This window comes from Agrilus planipennis, unplaced genomic scaffold (assembly GCF_000699045.2).
Source record: "Agrilus planipennis isolate EAB-ADULT unplaced genomic scaffold, Apla_2.0 scaffold1, whole genome shotgun sequence".
Lineage (NCBI taxonomy): Eukaryota > Metazoa > Arthropoda > Insecta > Coleoptera > Buprestidae > Agrilus > Agrilus planipennis.
The window spans coordinates 939,581-963,289 of record NW_020442466.1 but is presented as its reverse complement, the minus strand read 5'-3'; the positions used below and the strand labels follow the sequence as shown (position 1 = coordinate 963,289).

The 23,709-nt window shown below is 33.9% G+C and overlaps 1 protein-coding gene and 1 long non-coding RNA gene across 3 annotated transcripts in view; both read left to right on the top strand.

The window, feature by feature from the left end:
* The window catches only part of LOC108734026 (protein dachsous), a 411,826-nt gene extending 402,285 nt beyond the window's left edge, over positions 1-9,541 (top strand). The window contains exons 8-14 of the mRNA XM_018465413.1: positions 1,787-2,289; positions 2,352-3,414; positions 3,701-4,430; positions 4,498-5,621; positions 5,725-6,030; positions 6,093-6,393; positions 6,468-9,541. Of these exons, the coding sequence (XP_018320915.1) occupies positions 1,787-2,289; positions 2,352-3,414; positions 3,701-4,430; positions 4,498-5,621; positions 5,725-6,030; positions 6,093-6,393; positions 6,468-9,135 (6,695 nt within the window). The 3' untranslated portion in view covers positions 9,136-9,541. The remainder of the gene's footprint in view (positions 1-1,786; positions 2,290-2,351; positions 3,415-3,700; positions 4,431-4,497; positions 5,622-5,724; positions 6,031-6,092; positions 6,394-6,467) is intronic.
* Positions 9,542-9,953: 412 nt separating this feature from the next.
* LOC108734712 lies at positions 9,954-20,995 on the top strand. Of its 2 annotated transcripts, none has more exons than XR_001937429.1 (4): positions 9,954-10,159; positions 10,284-10,454; positions 20,137-20,295; positions 20,793-20,995. It is a non-coding gene; the product is annotated as an uncharacterized LOC108734712 (long non-coding RNA). The 2 variants fall into 2 exon arrangements; XR_001937425.1 differs by having other exon boundaries at positions 20,790-20,995.
* The last annotated feature ends 2,714 nt before the right edge of the window (positions 20,996-23,709 follow it).

Sequence of the window (23,709 nt, the reverse complement as noted above, 5' to 3'; positions counted from 1 at the left end):
ATCATTTTCGTGACGTTTGAGAAGCGAATCGCAGACGTCAATGCGGCGACACAGATTCCTCTCTGTGAGAACATGGGGAACCCATACATCGAGCTTCGAGGATAATCCCAGACCTTTCAAGTGGTCATAAACTGTTGAATTTGATAAATTTAACCTCAATCCGATCTCACGTGTTGTTATTTGCCGGTTCACATCAACTAATGCCTTTATCGCGTCTCTATCAGCTTCAACCGGCCTTCCCGAACGTGGTGCATCTTCGACATCAAAATTGCCGGATCGAAATTTAGCGAACCAGCTCTGGAACTGGCGTACTGTCAACACACCTTCTCCATACACATCAGTCAATTTCTTTCTGGCTTGAACAGCATTTTTACCCTTTCTGTAGTAAAACAGTAAGATATGTCGAAAATGCTGCTTATCGCTCTCTATATTTAAAAGGGCACCAACCAAAAACTGCTTGCTAAAATTAATTGGAATTTTTCACACACAAGCCTTGGTATATAAGCTCTCAAAGCATATAAAAATTATACGGCTTAAATGTGAAGTTGGGTGCAAAAGAATACAATTAAATCCTCTGTCGGGAAAAAACGAAATGACTTTCCGAACAACCCAATAGATCTAGGCAGACTACATCTGTCCTAAGCAGACAGAGCTCTGTTGCCCAGGTATTGATCTAATAAATCGACGTTTTTATCGTGACGCCCGAGCCCGATGATTATGACAAACAGTACCTAACACATACATACATCTTGTATACACTTAATCACGCACGTAGATGCTGTACATTCTCGAACTAGCGAAATAAATTGCGGTCTCCGCCCTCGTAGTTCACAATTCTACCATAATGGCCTTCTCTGCGGAGAAAGAACAATACCTGACTTGGCCGCAACTCCGAGCAGTTAACTTCGATTTCATAATTGGAACATTCCGCCATATATTTTTTGTTTTTTTTTGTCCTTTCTTTTTCTTCTGGTTGTTGTTGTTCTTTTTTTTTTTTTTCGTCAGTACTGTACAGTACGATCGACGCAATAATGTGTACAACAACGTGGACGAAGTCTCGGCTAAAATTCATGGTTGCTTTGATGCGATAATTACCATGTCCTTCTGTGCCATGCCACGATCGTGCATAAAATGCCAAACATAAATTTATTGTCCGAGCTTAAAGAATACGCGTCTATATTTAATGTAACAATTTGTTGTGACGTAAATAATACACATGCGTACCTACTTCAACATTATGTGTAGCATCAACGTGCTCACTTGATGCATTGAAGTTTGCTATCTTTTTGTCTTGTCTCACAATACCTTTCCCAATTAAGTGCCTTAAACAAGGCAAATATGTTATGTAACAAAGCTAGGGAACACTTAATGCTCTAATTGAAAAATAATGTACAAGAGTTATCAGAGTTAGTAGGTAAGTGCGTAGAATATACCATTTTATAGGCTGTAGTACTTGAAAAGCAAAATCTTGTTAAAGGTATCGGCAACAAGCACCTTTTGTTATTTTATACTTCATTTCATTGCACCTGTGCCAAATTAAACGGATCGAAATGGTATAAAAGGTAAAGCTACCGCCAAAAACCAAACCTAATTACATGGTTAAATGGGACGTAGTTCGATCTGGCAGTTTTACTGCCTGTAAACCCTTGAAATTAAACGTGATCCCAACGGAAATCTACGTTTAGTAACAGTCAATTAAGTTAACGTTAAACCTCCCTTACGTGCATTTGTAAAGATGCAATCATACACGGACAATAGTTTGTTAACTAGGTATTCTTCTTTTCAGGGGAAATAACCACAATTAGCAGTTTAGATCGTGAGTTTAAAGAGTTTTACGATCTCGTAGCCGAAGCTAGAGACCAGGGGACTCCGTCCAGAAGCTCTCGAGTTGTCCTTAAGATCAAAGTTCTCGATGTTAACGATAACGCTCCTGAAATTGTTGATCCACAAGAAGACGTTGTTAGTGTTCGCGAAGAGCAACCTCCAAATACAGAAGTTGTCAAGGTAAAAGCGATTGATCCCGACAATGGAAACAACGCTTCAATCATATACTCACTCGTAAATAATCGGGAATCGGACGGCTACGGGATCTTTACCATCGATCAACTCACCGGCGTCATTCGTACCAGGATGGTGCTTGATCATGAAGAAAAGACAATCTACAGAATCGATATTGCCGCGTCCGACAATGGAAATCCACCAAAACAAACCATCCGAATGCTGAGAGTTGAAGTATTAGACCTGAACGACAATCGGCCTACTTTTACTAGTTCGAGTTTGGTGTTTCAAGTAATTTCGCTCTTCATTTGTTTAAAACTAATCGCTTTACTAAGTTACAATTTTCTTATTAGGTTAAAGAAGACGTTCGTATTGGATTCATCGTTGGATCAGTAGCGCCTTCAGAATCGTTGGAAAGTGAAAACGTTATACCCGAAAGTTCAGGTGGGCACGTGATGTATACTTTAAATTCGCTAACTTCCGATCAAACGGATGCGTTCGATATCGATAGAAGTACAGGATCTCTGATCGTTGCCAAACAACTAGACCGAGAGGTGCAATCAGAGTATAAACTTGAGGTCCGTGCTTTAGACACAAGTGCAATAAATAACCCACAAAGTAGTGCGGTCACTGTTCGCGTGGAGATTACTGACGTGAACGATAACGCACCGGAATGGTCTCAAGATCCTGTTACGATACAAATCGCTGAAAATTCAGAAGTTGGTCTACCGTTTTATAACTTATCAGCTTCCGATGCTGATTCGGGAAGTAACGGTGAAATTCGATACAGTTTGCTACAACAAACTCCCGAAGGACATACCTTTAACGTCGATCCACTAACCGGTACACTAACTCTTATGGAAACTTTAGATTATGAAAATGTGTCCGAATACGTGCTTATTGTTGAAGCAACTGATCAGTCCCCAAACTTGCCAGAGCGACTGAGTACTTCAGTCACTGTCAGAATTATAGTTACTGACTCAAACGATAATTCGCCCAAATTCGTAATTCCCACAACTTCTAACATTTTCATCAGTGATTCTGCCATTGTGGGTATGGCAATAACAAGAATCATCGCCGTGGATAGAGATCATGGCGACAATGGACGCGTCACCTATGTGATAACCAATGGAAACGAGCAAAGACAATTTTCTTTAGGATATGATAACGGAATTTTAACTCTGGCTAAACCCATTTCATCTGCTATGGCGTCGAATACCTACACTTTAAATATAACAGCCAGTGATCATGGGACACCGACAAGGCAAACTTTTATTGTGCTAAACCTATCTGTAAGAGACTCTAATGACAACCCTCCTAGATTTCACAATGCTATTTATTACGCAAACGTACCAGAAGAAGCTTCCTCCGGTACATTCGTAATTAAAGTATCCGCGAACTCCAGCATGGGCGAAGGTGAGTTGAATAACTGATAATTGATTATTAATTGACAGTAGTGTGTTACCACATTTTACTATAATTTCATTAAGGAATGTCACGGAAATTAGTATCTTTTTTTTTCAAAAACATACTGCCTGTTAGCTCATCTGCAGTGGTGGTAAAGTAATAATGCGTAAGAATTTTTAACTGATCCCAGACCAACTAATCATCATGTATAAATATTCACTTCGTGGTAGGAATAAACATCTACATATAATTGCAAGCGATTTGTTAATCACCAGTTTATTTCTTCTCTTTCTAGGAAAATACTTGCAATACTTTATACCACCTGGTATCGCAAATGACGCGTTTATCATAGACTCATCTTCTGGAATAATAACTACGAAAAATGCACTGGACAGAGAGGAAACAGAAACCTACAACATACCAGTTTATGTATTAGATGTGGGAGAAAGAAATATGATTTCGCCCAAGTCACAGTTTGATGTTACCACGGTTTCTGTTACCGTTACCGACATAAACGACCATGCGCCTGCATTTCGTCAAGGATCATGTTATCCACTTGCTATTCCGGAAAACAACAAGCCTTCGGTAGTCCACACAGTTGTAGCAAATGATTTAGACAGTGGGAAAAATGCTGAAGTTATCTACGCTATCACAGGAGGAAACGTTGGAAACATGTTTAGCATCGACCCAAAAACAGGTCAACTAAAAGCAAGATCTTTGGACAGGGAATCAAATCCGCGTTTCAAGTTGACAATTACAGCACAAGATCGTGGTAATCCACCTTTAAGTGGATTCTGTAACATATCCGTATTTCTAGAAGACCAAAATGATAACGATCCGATATTTGACAAATCAAATTATATGGCAACGATATTAGAAGATGTTCCGCCAGATACCTCGGTCCTCAAGGTGCATGCCACTGACGCTGATATTGACCTGAATGGTAGAATTATTTATTCCTTGGCCAACGAAAATCAATCTTTATTTCGAATAGACAACAAAACTGGGATTATAACTACTACTGGGTAAGTAAAAATCACAAGTGTATTTTATATGAAGGTATTAGTAATTAAATTTTATATTTTTTTTCAGATTTTTTGATAGAGAAAGACAACAGGAATATAATTTTTTAGTTGTTGCCACTGACAGTGGAAAATACGATGCTCGCTCTCAAAGAGTCGCAATCAAGGTTTTGATAGGTGACGTGAACGATAATAAACCTATCTTCGTACGGTATCCTTTCAAAGAAAAGGTTTCTGCGTACATTCAACCCGGACAGACGATTCTGAAAGTATCGGCCAATGATTTGGATCAAGGGACTAATTCCGAAATTGTATATAATTTGGCAAACGACAATAATTTCGGCAAATTTCGCATGAATCCAAACACAGGGGTGTTAACAGCTACTCAAAGCCTTGCAAGTGAAAATGGTCGCACCCTCTACATTAATGTAATCGCCACTGACAAGGGAAATCCGCCTCAAAGTTCCAACGGTCTCATAGAAATAAATGTGGGCGATATTCCCGATGGCTTTCCCAAACTTCGGTTCCAAAACAGTTCATACGTTGTTGTCCTTCCAGAAAACGCCAATCAGTTCCGAGATGTTATTCAAATATCTGCAGTGAGAACGGACGGTCGTAAACAGAAGATTTTCTACTCGTTCGGGAACGGTAACGAACTGAACACATTTGTAATTAATTCGGAAAGTGGCATTATACAAGTGCGTGACTCAAAACATCTTGATTATGAACAACGAAAAGAAATAAAACTTGTCGTGGAGGCTCGAACCGATGGAAACCCCTCGTTACACGGATATTGTGATGTGATTGTGAAGTTGACTGATCAGAATGACAACGCACCGACATTTACACAACAGGAATATACAGCTTCGGTTTGGGAAGGAAACAACAAAAGCGCGTACGTTCTCCAAGTCGTAGCATTCGACGCTGACGAAGATCGAAACTCAAAAGTTTTGTATCATATTGTGGATGGCAATTTAGATAATGCCTTCAAAATTGAACCAGCTTTTAGTGGAATTCTCAAGACGAACATAGTTCTCGACAGAGAAATTAGAGACACGTATAGACTCACTGTTATAGCCACAGATCAAGGCGTTCCTCAAATGACGGGCACAGCCAGGATTCGGATCAATGTAGTTGATGTCAACGACAACAAGCCTACCTTTCCACCCCACAGCATCATTACAGTCAGTGAAGGTAAAATTAATTTTTTTATTTTATTTTTAGTTACAATCAGATACTGCTAAGTGTAATATTTGCTAATATTTCTTTTGAAAATACAATTTTTTTTTATTTTCAGCCACTGAAGTAGGAACAGTTTTAACAACACTTACTGCTAACGACGTGGACTCATTTCCACCCTTGATGTACGACTTTTCTCGACAAAACGAAGACGAAATTCGGGAGATTTTTGATATTGACAGATTCAGTGGAAAACTGGTGTTGAAGAAACCCCTTGATTATGAAGTGAGACAGGAATATATCTTAAAGATTACAGCTTCCGATGTCGATCATACCGCAGAAACAACACTTACCATACGAATTACAGATGTTAACGATAACGCCCCGAAGTTCCTACAAGACACATACAACGCAATATTGCCAGGTAAACTAAAACGATTTTTATTTTTAGCATTCTTTTTTTTGACTTTTTTATTGTTTTTGCAGATAGTCAATCATCCGACTTGATTGAGATTCTCACGATTAATGCAACTGACATAGACTCGGGAGAAAACGCAAGGGTGAAGTATACTCTGTTGACGCCTATATCTGGTTTTTCAATCAGCGAGATGGATGGCATTCTAAAAGTTAATCAAAGCAATGTATCATTGTCAGAACTTAACGATTATCAAATCACCGTTATCGCCACCGACACTGGGAAGCCGCCACTTCATTCCACCGCATCCGTTAAGATTAAATTAAACGGTGGGTCAGGATACGAACCTACTTTTCAAATGAAACCCTACAGGTAAGTTTAATTGAAACATATTCGCATAATTCAATTCTTCATTGCTGTTAACTAATTAATCGTGTTGTCTTCAGAATAAAAGTTCGTGAAAACATCCTAAAGGGCTCAGTCGTTCTTCAATTGCTGAAAACGTCTCACAAAACTAGCGGTAGTGGAAATCTCTTCATTTCAAAAGGAAATGACGAAAACGTATTTGAAATCTCCAACCCTACTGGAACGTTAGCACTTGTGAAAAACTTGGACAGAGAAATTCAAGACACGTACAACTTGGAAATAAAATCCATGGACACTATTGGAACTAATAACTCCATAAATGTTTTAGTAGAAGTAGAAGATGTAAACGACAATGCCCCAGTGTTCAAGCAATCTGATTATGAAGTAAACATCAATGAAGGTACTTCCATTAACACAAGTATCATGAAAGTAATTGCTACAGACTCAGATCTTGCTGGCACTCCTCATTCAGACATTGTATATGATATTACGTCGGGCAATGACTTCGGATTATTTCGTTTAGACCCGAATTCTGGAATTTTGTACGTAAACAAAACTCTTGACTACGATTCTGGAACAATAGAACATAATATAGTCATAAGAGCTTGTGATAAAGGCACCCCATCCCTGTGCACGCTTAATTCATTTCAAATTATTCTCGAAGATGATAACGATAACCCTCCACAATTTCCTGTAACAGAGTATCTTGAATATGTGTCTGAAAATGAACCTTTGGGCACGGCAGTTTTTACAGCCAGAGCAACAGACATGGATAAAGGGGTTTTTGGCAATCTTAATTATTCGATATCAACTGCACTTTCCCATGCAGATGACTCCTGGAAACTTTTTCATATCGACGCTATGTCTGGCTTGGTTACTACGAATGCCGTTTTCGACTACGAACAAAAAAACCGGTATATTTTTACTATAAAAGCTACTGACATTGGAGGGAAGACAGCGTCCGTTAGGGTTCGTGTCGAAATAGAAAGTAAAGATGAGTTTCATCCACAATTTACCGAACGAACTTACCGTTTCGTTTTACCCACTCCACCATCTGGAAGTCTTCCCGCCGGGTACGTTGTTGGACATGTTACAGCAACAGACAGAGATAAAGGCCCGGACGGCAGAGTTGTCTATCAACTTACAAATCAACACCCATACTTCAAAATGAATAGAACAACTGGAGCCATTTTAGTTAAGAGGAAAATAAAAAATTCGGATGTTTTGGAAGAAGGAAAAGATGTCAGCCTGGTTATTACAGCAGGTTCTGGTCGACAAGGATCTCTCACAAACATGACAGTGGTAGAGATTGTATTAGATCCACTGGCTGATCCAGGTATTCTCAATGAAAATGGGGCCACTGTTCCTGCAGCCAATACTGGAATAGCTGATTGGGCACTTGGGCTTCTGATTGCTTTTTTACTCTTGCTATTAATTTTTGGGGCCGTTTTTGTTTACTTGCACATGCGAAATAAACGAAACAAGAAAGTAAACAAACCTGGTCTTGGTGGAGAAGCTGTACCATCACCAAATAATTACGTAGATCCAAGTGCCTTTGATACGATTCCCATCAGGGGTGGTGTGGTTCCAGGAGGTAATAATAATCAGTTTGCTCCTCCAAAGTACGACGAAATTCCACCTTATGGTGCCCCACATGCAGCTAGTTCTAATTCTGGAGCTGCAACAACTTCAGAGTTATCTGGTTCTGATCAATCAGGATCTAGTGGAAGAGGATCAGCTGAAGAAGGTGAAGATGGAGAAGATGAAGAAATAAGAATGATCAATGAAGGACCTTTGCAACGTGATTCCGGTATACATCGACAAAACGAGGACGATAATTTGTCCGATGTTTCCGTAAGAAACACTCAGGAATATTTGGCTCGACTTGGAATAGTTCACAACGCAACGACTGGAGTTCCACAAACGGCCGCAAGAAATGCGAACACCAAGGACGGTATTCATCATCATCAGAACGTTCCCTTGGATGGCCTTCGAATGTTTGAAGAAGATGGACATGGTGACAACGACATCACGAATCTCATCTACGCAAAACTTAACGATGTAACTGGTAGTGATCGCGCGAGTTCGTCGGGTGAAGGCGCCGGGGTAGCGACGACAAACCTCGGTGGAACAATGGACCACGTGATGGCTATCGGGGGTTACGGTGAAGTAACGGGAGTAACCCATCAACCTTCAATGAACGGTTCACTTAGTTCTATTGTACATAGCGAAGAAGAATTAGCGGGTAGTTACAACTGGGACTATTTGTTAGATTGGGGACCGCAATATCAACCCCTCGCTCATGTATTCTCAGAGATTGCAAGACTGAAAGACGATACAGCTTCCGTACAAAGTGCGGCTAGTGGGAACTCGAGCGTAAAAAGCAAAAACTCCGTTGCACAAGTTAAGAGCATTCCACCACCTTTAATTACCAGCGTAGCTCCAAGAGCCATCGCCTTGCCAGTGTTGAATCCACGGGGTGGATCTAGTCATCACTTATCGAGTGCTCATAGTCAGGTTCACATGCTTCCAAGAAGTCCCATCAACCACGACGCTTCTGGGGCGACGTTCTCTTCTTCCGCTGCGATGTCGCCGAGTTTTTCACCTTCACTATCACCGCTAGCTACCAAATCTCCATCTATTTCACCGTTGGTGGCTCCCGGAATGCCAAATACTCATCGAGTCATGCCGAGACCACCCCCACAAAGTAGAAGTAAAACTGTCGTCGACACAGAACTAAGAATATGAGACACTCTGCGTGAGTAATTGTATAATCTTAAGTGATTTGGCTGTGCTACATAAAGAAAAATTTACAGTAATTTTATTGTATGTATGTAATACGATGACGTAATGTAAAAAAACTGTAGTTTAGTGTAAATTTCTGTACATAGTTTTTATAAATAGTAATATTGTATTGCTCATTTCATATTGAATGCCATGTTTAGCCATAAGACTGTACTTAGTTAACAATTGTAAAGAAAACAATGAACTGTTAAATTATTGTTTGCAAAGAATATTTCTTAATTTGTATTTAAAAAGCACAATAGTCCAATGTCTGGACGGACGTGTAGTGATATGTTTACCGTAATTTTATATCTTGAGCCTGTTAAAAATTTTAATACAAGACAATTTGAATGTACAAATAAATGAATGACAAACATCTAGGACAGTTTTCGAGAAAAAAAATAGGTATTTGATAAATTTTTTACATGTAAGTAGTAAATCAGAAAGAAGCTTCATTATGAATAGTGATGGAAAATTGTAGGTGAATAATTTAATCAATTGAAAACGTAATGCACCTACTGGAAAAAAGATTAACTTTTGGTTTAGTTTTTCTTTAATAACAGTAAATAAATAAGTAGTCTTTTTCTGTTTAGTGATAAAAGTTCGCACATAATTCATTTATTTGTAATCTGTCAATCTATTCATAAAAATTTATAAAGACGGATTGATCATTAACTTTATAAACCGATTGAAAGAACATTCTCTGTTGATTCTTTCAGCGAACAGTGGCTATTTAGACACTACGTAGAATTCACAAACCACAAGCTGCAATCTATACACAACTTGCATCAACAAATATGGCCGCTTGACGTAACGTCGGTAAAGTACATCGTGTTCTAAATTGGTAGTATATTAATCGCAAATGTGAGAATTACTGAAAGTAATTGCTGAAAACATTCGGTACGATTGTTGCAAATTGTTTTTTGAATTAGCTATGAATAAAATGTGCGCTTCTTTTGTGATTTTCCAAAAAAAATGATTCTTCTAGGTAAGTCTGTTTCATTTCTCATTTACAAATTTTTTTAATTTTTCTTGTTAGTGATTCACTTTGTCAAAACAACATGCTTCATTAATTTCTTAACTTCGAGTACTTATACGATATTATTTTACAGAAACAAAAGAACTGGATGCCATGTATTATGAAGTATTCATCCTATCAAACGTTTTGTCTCTACAGGATGTTACAGTACCTGAAGGAAGCATAAATTAACGTACCCTTTATCCTTTGGAAATATGGGCAGTGTATTGCTGTTGCTAAAAGAAACAGTTTTGACAATAAATAGGTTAGTAACAGTAATAGTTATAGATAGACATTGTGAAATTTTCATTAAATTATCCCAGAAGCTTCAGCCTCTCACGTATTTGTGACCACTTCAACGTTTATGTTTTAAGTATAATTTCAGAAATATTAAAGCAGAATTAAAATGAAACTAAATTTATTCCGGCATACTTTCATATTAATCTCTTATAAACCATAATAGAAATTATGGATATATTTTGACTTTAATAAGAGAGTCAGGTGATTAAGGATGAACAAAAAACAACTTTTGTTAAATATTTAATTTTGAACAAAGATGCTTATTTTACTTATTGGTATATTTTGTTTGTATTTACCCATATCTAAACTCAGCGAAATTAATTTAACACATCTTTTTAGAATTTTACTGGTTTATNTCAGGTACAGCTTCCAGTTTAGGCACCAAACAGGAACCACTTCAGCAATCGGTCAATTCGAGGATCGTCTTTGTTACAAAACAAAACGTTACTGCTGGTCAAATTAAAGATACTTGCAGCATTGTCATCTGAACTGTTTCATGTTATCGAAGAAATGGAACTTTGCATATCTACATTTTTTCCATAGCTGAAATGTATAGAAAGTCGGTCGGAAAACAAATAGTTGCAGTGGTTTTAATAAAGACATCAATTATTTTGTTTTAAAAACTTTCTTAAACTGTGTTGCAAATAAAAATAATTACTATGTTAATTTACGATTATCTACTTGCGCAGATTAATTTCCAGAAATTAATGAACTGGGTTTGAATGTTCATTCATTCTAACATCTTTTCAAATATTTTTATACGTAGTTATAGCTTTTCTTCGAGCGTAGTTTTCTATCTTTTGTACTCCGAATACTTGCTCTCTTTAACAGTCGTATGCTTGAATGTGCGACCCAGAGAACGAGACATTTCCCTGGTTTGATTCATAAACAGCAATTAAAAATTGAATCAATGTTTTGAAAATTAATAAAACATAGTTCTAGCTTTTCTTCGAGCGTAGTTTTCCATCTTTTGCACTCCGAATACTTGCTCTCTTTAACAGTCGTATGCTTGAACGGTCGACCCAGAGAACGAGACATTTCCCTGGTTTGATTAAGTAATTTCGTAATTAGGTAACGTATTAAAACTNCGGAGGACGCGTATTACTGATTTTTGTTAATATGTATTTAATATAAAACAAAATTGGTTTAATCTTGTTGTAATTAATTTAAGTGTTTTTTTGGGATGGTAAACTAATAGTCAGTAAAATTGGCATTTGCAAACATTATTAAAAACAAATATTCTACTATTTTCTTATAATTTACATTTGTTACCTACCCAATATAATCTTTATCCTTTATCCTTCTCCCTCAGTGACAGCGTCAGAATGGTCAGGCCTGCAGTTTCGAAAATTCGAAGCTGTAAGTCCTATCATTTCGGCGTTTTACTAGTGGATAAGGATCTGGTTTAAATACGGAATGTTTCTGTACTTTCTGTAATCGATAAAATTAGATCTTCAACAATTCAGATGTATTTAACTTTTAGAAGTAGTAATTAATTTATAACTATTTCAATGTTTAATTTTAGTGTTTAACACAACTTTTGTATTCATAAACCGTATTCGAATCTTGTTTTGTCGTTACAAATAAAACGTAACTTCTGGTCAAATTAAAGATACTTGCAGCGTTGTCATCTGAACTGTTTCATGTTATTGAAGAAATGGGACTTTGCATATCTGTATTTATACTTTTTACATTTTTGTGTATTACATTCACCTTTAACATCTTTTAAAGTAATTATTTAACAGGCCGATAAACCGAACTCATTTTACTGAAATCGCGTATGTCGACTTGTTTGGTTGTTTTTTGATATCGTTTTACTTATCGAAACAACGTTTTTTTGCTCTTTCAAGGCGATGTGTACTTGTCTGTGTTTTTTCATGACTTTGATAAAAGCGAAGTCGTCATTATCAAAAAGGCTTGCTTAGTCACGAATGAAAGAACGAGATAGATATAATGAGAGTGAGAAAGAAGTGGAAATTGAAACATTTCCTGTAAAATAAAAGTACTTAGGTGACCAGGTCCGATCTAACACGAACAATAGAAACTAATATTACAATTTACTGTTATTATTAATTCGGCGCCATGTTAATGGGTAGTATCGAGTGCTATTAATTAATTGAATTATCGCGTTAATTTTCGTAGATTAGTATAGAAAACTTATCAGATATCGTGTTGTGGAATCAATGTGAATTTGAACAGTGATTGGAACGAAAGTTGTACTTAGGATTAGGATTAGGATTACGTGTGGAGTGGAGTATAAATGGTGAGTTATTGAAATAAGAGTTGTCATCCGTTTTGATCATTACCTTGCATGATCGTCATCGTTAAATTTAGTGTTTGTTATGTTTTAAATAATAAGGGTGCTTCTTAATTATTACATTAGGAATGGCTCAATTTGAGAGAGTCAGGTGATTAAGGATGAACAAAAAACAACTTTTGTTAAATATTTAATTTTGAACAAAGATGCTTATTTTACTTATTGGTATATTTTGTTTGTATTTACCCATATCTAAACTCAGCGAAATTAATTTAACACATCTTTTTAGAATTTTACTGGTTTATTTGCTGTTGTGTACTTTTATTTATTTTTATGTCATGCTTATGTAATAGGTCGTTAATTAGTTCTTTTTGCCAGTACGTGGGGGCTGATTTCCGAAATTAATGAATTAATGTTGAAGGCTTTCCATTAGTTTAAGCCTATATGATTATCTTGGTGATTGTTATTTAATTTGGAAAACTAACCACCCATATTTAAAAACCCCCTTTCACTATCTCAAAGCTATTCCATAGTTTTTTAAATAAGTTAGGGTCTTTCTTTCTGTATTACAAGTTTAGCTCAAAACAAATGTAATTTGTCTCTTATTTTCTCCGAATATTTTCACCCTTCGATGGTCCTAACAGCAATAGAAAATTGGTCTTAAAAATTAATGCATTTTTGTATTAAATACGCTTTATTGGCATTGCATTTACTAGTACCTCTGTTTAATATTATGCAATGTTATGTGGGGACTGATTTCCGAAATTAAAAAATTAATGTGTCAAGAATTTTCATTATTTTAAATAAACTCTATTAACGTTGTGTTAGTAGGAGATGTGTTAGTTTCTCTATTTAATAGTGTCTTGGGGCTGATTTCGGAAATTAATGAATCAAAGTTGAAAGCTGATTCATTGTTTTAAAGCTTTACGATTATTGTAGTGGTCATGCTCTACTTTTAATATTTTTTAAATAGAGAAATGATCCTTTTGTCGTTAACATTAATGTACCTAATTTCGAGCGTGATCGTCTATCATTTATTATCCGAATACTTGCTCTCTTTAACACTCGTATGTTGAACGATCGACCGAGAGAACAAGTCAATTCCCTGGATTTGTTATAAATTGCAAATAATGCTTTGTTTTGAATATTAATGCGTGGTCTTTGTATAAATTAAACTTTTTTGAATTTGTATTACAAGAAGAATATGTTAGTTTCTCTAGTGGGGGCTGATTTCCGAAATTAACGAACTAATGTTGAAGGCTTTTTATTNGATATTTGTATGAATTAAACTTATTTGAATTTGTATTACAAGGAGAATGTGTTAGTGTCATAGTTTAGTAGTACGTGGGGGCTGATTTCCGAAAGTAACGAATTAATGTCGAAGGCTCTTCATTATTTTAAACCTATACGATTATCGAGGTGGTTGTAGTCTAATTTCGGAAACTAACTACCTAAAGTTTCACTGTTTTAAAGCTATTTCATTGCCGAAGTAGTTGTAGATTATTTTCAATTTTTTTAAATGAGTTAGACTCTTTCTGTCTGTATTACTAGTTTAGCTCAAAACAATCGTAATTTGTCTCTTATTTTCTCCGAATACTTACACCCTTCGATGGTCCTAACAAAAATTGAAAATTGGTCTTAAAAATTAATGCATTTTTGTATGAAATTAACATAATTGACCTTGTATGACTAAAAGATCTCTATTTAATATTATGCACTATTATGTAGGCGGGCTGATTTCCTAAATTAACTGAGTAATGTTGAAAGCATCTTCATTGTTTTAAATAAGCCCTGTTAACGTTGTGGTAGCAGAAGTTGTGTTAATTTATTCTATTTAATAATGTTTTGGGGCTGATTTCGGAAATTACCAAATCAAAGCTGAAGGCTGATTGATTGTTTTAACGCTTTACAGTTATTGTAGTGGTTGTGCTCTGCTTTTACTATTTTTTAAATAGAAAAGGGGTCCTTTTGTCCTTATGATTAGTGTACCTAATTTCGAGCGTGATCGTCTATCATTTATTATCCGAATACTTGCTCTCTTCAACAGTCCAATGCTGAACGGTCGAATGAAAGAACAAGACAATTCCCTGGATCTGTTATAAATTGCATATAAAGCTTTATTTTGAGTGTTAAGTGGGATATTTGTATTAATTAAACTTATTTGAATTTGTATTACAAGGAGAATGTGTTAATTCACTGTTTAGTAGTACGTGGGGGCTGATTTCCGAAATTAACGAATTAATGTTGAAAGCTTTTCGTTATTTTAAACCAATACGATTATCGAGGTGTTGTGGTATAATTTCGGAAACTAACTACCCAAAGTTGAAACCCCTTTCACTGTTTTAAAGCTGTTTCAGTAGTTGTAGACTATTTTTTTTAAATCAGTTAGACTCTTTCTGTCTGTATTACTAGTTTAGCTGAAAACAATTGTAATTTGTCTCTTATTTTCTCCGAATACTTTCACCCTTGGATGGTCCTAACAAAAATTGAAAGTTGGTCTTAAAAATTAATGCATTTTTGTATGAAATTAACGTAATTGACCTTGTATGAGTAAAAGATGTGCTAGTTTCTCTATTTAATATTATGTAGGTGGGCTGATTTCCTAAATTAACTAAATGTCGAAAGCATTTTCATTGTTTTAAATAAACTCTATTGACGTGTTAGCAGGAGATGTGTTAATTTCTCTATTTAATAATGCCATGGGGCTGATTTCGGAAATTAACAAATGAAAGTTGAAAGCGGAATCATTCTATTAATGCTTTACGATTATTGTAGTGGTTGTGCTCAACTTTTAATACTTTTTAAGTAGAAAGAGGATCCTTTTGTTGTTATAATTAATATAACTAGTTTCAAGCGTGATCGTCTGTCATTTATTATCCGAATACTTGCTCTCTTCAACAGTCGTATGCTGAACGGTCGAACGAAAGAACAAGACCTGGATTTGTTACGAATTGCAATAAATCCTTGTTTTGAATATTAATGCGTGATATTTGTATGAATTTAATTTTTTTGAACTTATATTACTAGGAGAAAGTGTTAATTTTTTTATTTAATAATACGTGGGGGCTGATTTCTAATGCTCTTTCATTATTTTAAATTTTACTATTATTGAAGTGGTTGAGGCCTAATTTCCTAGCCTATTTTGAATTTTTTAAACGAGTAACGCTCTTTTTGTCGATATGAATAGTATAACTCATATTAAACGTAATTTGTATGTTATATTCTCCGAATACTTGCTCTCTTCGATAGCCCCAAACAAAAACTTAAAATATGTCTTGAAAATTAATGCATTTTTGTAGGAAATAAACTTTATTAACGTGGTATCACTAAGAGATGCGCTAGTTTTTCTATTTAATAGAATGCTGTGGGGCTGATTTACAAAATTAACGAATGAAAGTTGATATATTTTTCACTGGTTTAAAGCTATTCGATTATCGAGGTAGCTGTAGCCTATTTGGAATATTTTTAAACATAATAGAGCTCTTTTCTCGATTTAAACTCAATCTTTTGCTTTAATGTAAACTGTAGCAACAACCGTTATGAGTTATTCCCCACATTTTTGTGTATTACATTCACCTTTAACATCTTTTAAAGTAATTATTTAACAGGCCGATAAACCGAACTCATTTTACTGAAATCGCGTATGTCGACTTGTTTGGTTGTTTTTTGATATCGTTTTACTTATCGAAACAACGTTTTTTTGCTCTTTCAAGGCGATGTGTACTTGTCTGTGTTTTTTCATGACTTTGATAAAAGCGAAGTCGTCATTATCAAAAAGGCTTGCTTAGTCACGAATGAAAGAACGAGATAGATAGAATGAGAGTGAGAAAGAGATGGAAATTAAAACATTTTCTGTAAAAGAAAAGTACTTGTGTGGCCAGGTCCGATCTAGCACGAAGAATAGAAATTAATATTACAATTTACTGTTATTATTAATCCGGCGCCATGTTATTAGGTAGTATCGAGTGCTATTAATTAATTAATGTATCGCGTTAGTTTTCGTAGATTAGTAAAGAAAACTTATCCGATATCGTGTTGTGCAATCAATGTGAATTTGAACAGTNGATTATTAATTAATCGAGCGTACTACCCATCTTTCTCTCTCCGAATGCTCACTTTTTCTATTTGGATGATATAGCAACTCTGTGTTCGTTGTCTTTGTACAATAAACAATAGTATAATAATATGTAGGTTACGGTGCGGTAGTGTTACGTTAACATTAATGTTTTCGTGGAAATCGGACAATTTGTGTCCAATAATTATAAGTACTGTTTAAACAGAAATGTAGGGAATCTACCATTAGGATATCTTTTTTTTTGTACCCAGGATTTTGATGCGGTGAGTTTTTTTGGAAGATCTAGTAGGCTTTTTAAATTTGATGTTTTCATTGTATTTGTTGTGCGGAGGACGCGTATTACTGATTTTTGTTAATATGTATTTAATATAAAACAAAATTGGTTTAATCTTGTTGTAATTAATTTAAGTGTTTTTTTGGGATGGTAAACTAATAGTCAGTAAAATTGGCATTTGCAAACATTATTAAAAACAAATATTCTACTATTTTCTTATAATTTACATTTGTTACCTACCCAATATAATCTTTATCCTTTATCCTTCTCCCTCAGTGACAGCGTCAGAATGGTCAGGCCTGCAGTTTCGAAAATTCGAAGCTGTAAGTCCTATCATTTCGGCGTTTTACTAGTGGATAAGGATCTGGTTTAAATACGGAATGTTTCTGTACTTTCTGTAATCGATAAAATTAGATCTTCAACAATTCAGATGTATTTAACTTTTAGAAGTAGTAATTAATTTATAACTATTTCAATGTTTTCTCTCCGAATGCTCACTCTCTCTATCTGCATTGTACAACAACTATGCTCATTGTATTCATAAACCGGATTCGAATTTGAGGTAACTACCTCCAAAATTTTGTTTTGACATATATCTTATTGATTTCAACACAATATTCTGCACATGTTTTTACATTATTTTACCTATTGGGTGTATTTATAATAATTGTTTGACTATTTATAGAATTTTTGCATCATTTTATTAACTAAAACATATTCATTATTAATTTCAGTTCGCACTTAAAAACTATTGACACCACGATATTCTGCATACATCTTTACATTTTTTTATCTATTAGATGCATTTAACATAATTGTTTGTCTATTTGAAAATTCACGAACCCATTTTGTTGATCATAGAATTTTTGCATCATTTTGTTAAATAAAGCATATTCGTTATTTAATTTCAGTTCGTACTTAAAAACTATTGACACCACGATATTCTGCATACATCTTTACATTTTTTTATCTGTTAGATGCATTTAACATAATTATTTGACTATTTGCAAATTAACGAACGCATTTTATTGATTATTCTTTAAAAAAACACATGTTCGTTGATGGGTTTGATCGTTTGTTGCGTTTAAGTGTTATTTTATCATAGTGATTAAGATCTTTTATTCTGTCTATTAACGGAAAGTTGACATTTGAAAAAAATATATTTAGGCTGGTAGATATTCCAGAATATTTTATGCTTCATTGGTTACCCATTTGGTTAACACGGAAACCAATTTTTCATTTCAATTAAAAAAGAAATATGAATTAATTTGTGACTATGAATTAATATATCTTTTATGTTAACTACTGGATTTATTTATTTATGTATATTATTTGGGTTTTATACTTAAATATTAATTAACAACAAAGAATATTAGTTTTAGAGAATTTTTGCTGTTTATTATTTGATAATTTTGCTTAGGTGTGGACGAATGTGATGTCGTGATGTAGTACTAGAGATAAAAAAGCTGCTTATCGAACGAGTAATGCCCTCTCCGTTGTCCTTGTTCCCGTTTTGTCAAGTTTGTACATAATGAACGTTTATATTAAGCCTATCAAATTCGGTAAAATTTAGTTAATATTCTGTTTAATACGTGTATGCGTTAATCCTATACATTCTTTAGTGGATTTAATATGCAGTTAATGATACAGTTTGCTTCTTCTGTGAAGAAAGGTAGGATGATTTTTAATTTATGATTAAAAGTTGATGTGACGTCACATTGTTTTAAAACAATACAATTCCCACTGTTGTAAAATTTCTATTCTAAGTTTCCTTGTTAGGATTTCTTCGTTTTTAAGAAACACAAAANCGTTTAGCAGTGCCGGAGAGTACTTATTTGACACCGCACTTGAAAAGCTGACTACACCATTACATTCTACGTACCTTTTTACATCCCTTCACCCTCTTAAACTTTACCAAATCCTCTTTATCTCTAAGAAATCCAGCGAGCGCTTTTTTTTGCTCTTATAATTTTCCTTATTTTCGCGTTTAGCAGTACCACACGGTACTATTATAACGCCCCACTAGAAAACTGATTGCATCATTATATTTTAGTCACTTGTCTACAATCCCCTAGCGTTTTATACTTTACAAAATCCTCTGTCTTTCAGAGAAATTCAGCGATTTTTTTAACGAACCTACTATGTCGGTCGTTTTGTGATTGAAATCATGTGGTTGTGTTTTTAATCAGGTTTAAACCAGTAGCTTCTTCATTTATGCTAACCCGTTAAATTCGATATAGACTCTCCTTTTTTTTATGTGTATTTTTTTGGTTTTACTACCATATTCTGCATACATTTGTACATTTTTTATATCTATTTTAATTCATAAATGCGTACGACACCGACACTAATCTTTCGTTTATTATTATTCATTATTATTATTTGTTATAATTGTTACTGCATGAATTAGTTACTAGGTATTTATATTTGTACTAATATTCGTTTTTTTTTAATGAAGTATTAATAGTAAAGGATATTATTTTTAATAGTAACGACCTCTTCACTATATCTTTCTAGTTTTGTCAAGTTTGTGATTACAATTAGTAATCGTTTATATTCGATATATGAAGTATGTTAAAGTTAAAATTAAGTTCAGGTATTATTCAGTTTAGTACAGTCTCTTGTGAATTTAATATGTAGTTAATGATACAGCTAGCTTTGTCTATGAAGAAAGGTAGGATATTTTGTTTTAGTGCTTTCAATTGAATTTTTAATTCGCCATTAGCAGTTGATGTGACATCACATCGTTTTATTAAATGATAAAAGATCCCTAATTTAGTTTACTAATTAAAGTATTTATCAAGAATATCTAGTTAAAATAGTTGCATCAAAGCAAATTGATTTACAGTGTTTATAATTTTTATTTATTTGTACGAGTGAGGAGGCCAATTTGTATAAAATTTATTTTTTATTTAAGTTACACCTTTGTCTTTTTGTTCTTCTGCAATAGAAACTTGTAGGACCTCCGGCATTATTTCTAATGCGTACATTATTAATTAATTAATTAGTTGCATTTTTAATAATAATAATTCATTTTACAGGAGTATTATACTACAACTCTGTGAGGCATCGATCGTTGCAGTCCTGTTTCACTCCACAACATAAGAGCGTCTGAAAGAAACATGACAATGCTTTTTCCCGAATGGATGCAGTAGAATCTGTTGTTTATTTACTAAAGAAAGGATTCGCAGCAACTAATGGTAGGTGACAATATTTATTAATTGAGAAAAATAGACTTGCATCAATGATATCAGCTTTTTGGTATTTATTTTTGAAATTATTATTTAAGGATTTTTTTAAAAACAAATAACATACTTTTAACCAATCGTCATAGTAAAGGAATACGTAAATTGTTCCATTTCATATAACATTTGTTTACAGGTATTATTTATTCACGTAAAATTTCCTCTTTGGCTTAGCATCCATAAAAAATCTGATATTATGAAAGCGTTCGTAGAAGCATATTTTTAGTTACTATAAGATTGTAATTCTTACCAAAAAAAAATTTTAAATCTACACTGATCATGGATAGATAACATTTTATTTTACGTTTATTTGAATTTTTTCTTTTTATTTACATTTAATCATTCTATAGATACTATATTACATAATAAATCTTTTACTGTAAGACTTAACTCTTACACTAATCTAAACAATAGCTTAATTCAGATCATTTCATTCTTGTTTTGGTTAGTAGGAGCAGTCTGTGATAGACATGATAGACATGGAAGTCAACAACAAGTTAGGACATCATGATCAGTGAAGAACATCAGGACCACCAGGACATCAAGGAACGAGACCACCAAAATCCAATCCACTAATCTCGGTCCAATCAAGGGAATGTAACATTTCTTGGAATTCTACATTGTAATATATGTTTTATTTCTTTTAATTTTTATAAACTCAAAACATTTCATTTGCTTATAAATTAATTCTGAATCCTCTTCATTTCCAAGAAATTTAACGTGCGCTTTTTTTATTCTTATAATTTTCCTTATTTTCGCGTTTAGCAGTACCACACGGTACTATTATAACGCCCCACTAGAAAACTGATTGCATCATTATATTTTAGTCACTTGTCTACAATCCCCTAGCGTTTTATACTTTACAAAATCCTCTGTCTTTCAGAGAAATTCAGCGATTTTTTTAACGAACCTACTATGTCGGTCGTTTTGTGATTGAAATCATGTGGTTGTGTTTTTAATCAGGTTTAAACCAGTAGCTTCTTCATTTATGCTAACCCGTTAAATTCGATATAGACTCTCCTTTTTTTTANAGAATCAGCTTTCAACTTTGATTTGTTAATTTCGAAAATCAGGCCCAAAACACTATTAAATAGAAAAATTGAAACATCTCCTGGTAATACAACGTTAATAAAGTTTATTTCATACAAAAATACATTAATCTTCAAAGCAGATTTGTAATTTGTGTTTAGGGTTATCGAGGAGAAGAAGCATTCCGAGAATATAAGATACAATTTACGCTTGATTTGAGTTACACTATTCATATCGAGAAAAAGAGCATTACTCAGTTAAAGTCAAATACTCAAAGTATGCCACAACTACTTCATAATCGTATAGAGCTTTCAACTTTGGGTAGTTGGTTTCCGAAATAAGACCACAACCAAGAAGTTTATTTCCTATAAAAGTGACGTATTAAACTTCAAAACAAATTCTTATTTTTTAGTTATATTAAAACAAGCAAACTGTCCTGTTCTTTTCGTCAACCGTTCAAACAAACGACTGTTAAAGGGGCAAGTATTCGGAGAAAAGACTGTAACTATTCTATAACTACGAAAAAGTGTTTATGCATTATATTTAAAAAAAAATTGAAAATAATCTACAACCATCGTTTTCAAGCAATGAAAGAGCCCCGAACCCCTGTTCATTAATTTCCGGATATTACTACAAAATTTATGAATAAACGAAGCAACAGTTTTAATACGCTACCTAATTTACCTAATTACGAAATTACTTAATCAAACCAGGGAAATGTCTCGTTCTCTGGGTCGAACTTTCAAGCATACGACTGTTAAAGAGAGCAAGTATTCGGATAATAAAAGATAGACAATTACGCTCGAAGAAAAGCTATAACAATGTTTTATTATATATAAAAATGTTTATAAAGATGTTACAATGAAAGAACTTTCAAACTAAGTTCATTAATGTATGGAAATTAATCTCCGTAAGTAGATAATCGTAAATTAACATAGTAATTATTTTTATTTGCAACTTCAAAAAAAGTTATATTTATTTAAAAGAAACGTATTCATTTTTAAAACAAAATAATTGATGTTTTTATTAAAACCACTGCAACTATTTGTTTTCCGACCGACTTTCCATACATTCCAGTTACGGTAAAAATGTAGATATGCAAAGTCCCATTTCTTCGATAACATGAAACAGTCCAGATGACAACGCTGGAAGTATCTTTAATTTGACCAGAATTTACGTTTTATTTGTAACGATAAAACAAGATTCGAATAGGGTTTATGAATACAAAAGATGTGTTGAACACTAAAATTAAACATTGAAATAGTTATAAATTAATTACCATTTTTAAAAATTAAATACATCTAAATTGTTGAAGACCTAATTTTTTCGATTTCAAAAAGTGCAAAACATTCCGTATTTAAATCAGATCCTTATCCACCAGTGAAACGCCGAAATGATCGGACTTGCAGCTTCGAATTTTCGAAACTGCAGGCCTGACCATTTCGACGCTGTCACTGAGGGAGAAGGATAAATACGGAGTCGCGGTAAATTATATAAGCTAGCTATCCAGCCGCTCTTTCCGAAGCCTCCACCTCATACAATGAACCACCTAGGCGCCATCAGCAGTTCATCTGAGTGAGACAACTTACTCAAGTGACCGTATAAGATACCTAAGGCTAGCTGCTACAAGCGAACTATATGTATTAAGTACAAGGAAAACAATGGCGGTGAAAAGGTTAAACTAAAAGACATTTTTTCACGCCTATTATACGAAATTTTAAACAAAATTTATATTGGGTAGGTGACAAATGTAAATTATAAGAAAATTGTAGAATATTTTTTTTGAAAAATGTTTGCAAATAGTAATTTTATTGACTTTTATAGTTTACCCTCCCAAAAAAAAACTTAAATTAATGAAAACTAGATTAAACCAATTTTGTTTCATATTAAAAGGTAAAGATTATTTTTTTGTTCAAGTAATCGTACAAAATTTCGAATTTGAAAACCTACGAACACACTATATGTATACATGTCATTTAAAAAAATTCATTAATAAAACCAAAATTCTTTTACGTAATTCACAAAAGTTCGTAAAGATCATTTATATAAATATATTTCGTTCTAATAAAAGAAATTATTAATTAAAGCCATTGTGTAATTCAGTGTTCACAATTGTAATCATACAGCAACTAGTACTTGCGCGTTTACATTTAGTCTTTGTTAACAAATTGAGCCATTCCTAATGTAGTAATTAAGAAGCACCCTTACTGTTTAAAACATAACAAACACTAAATTTAACGATGACGATCATGCAAGGTAATGATTAAAACGGATGATAACTCTTATTTCAATAACTCACCATTTATACTCCATTCCACTTGTAATCCTAATTCTAAGTAC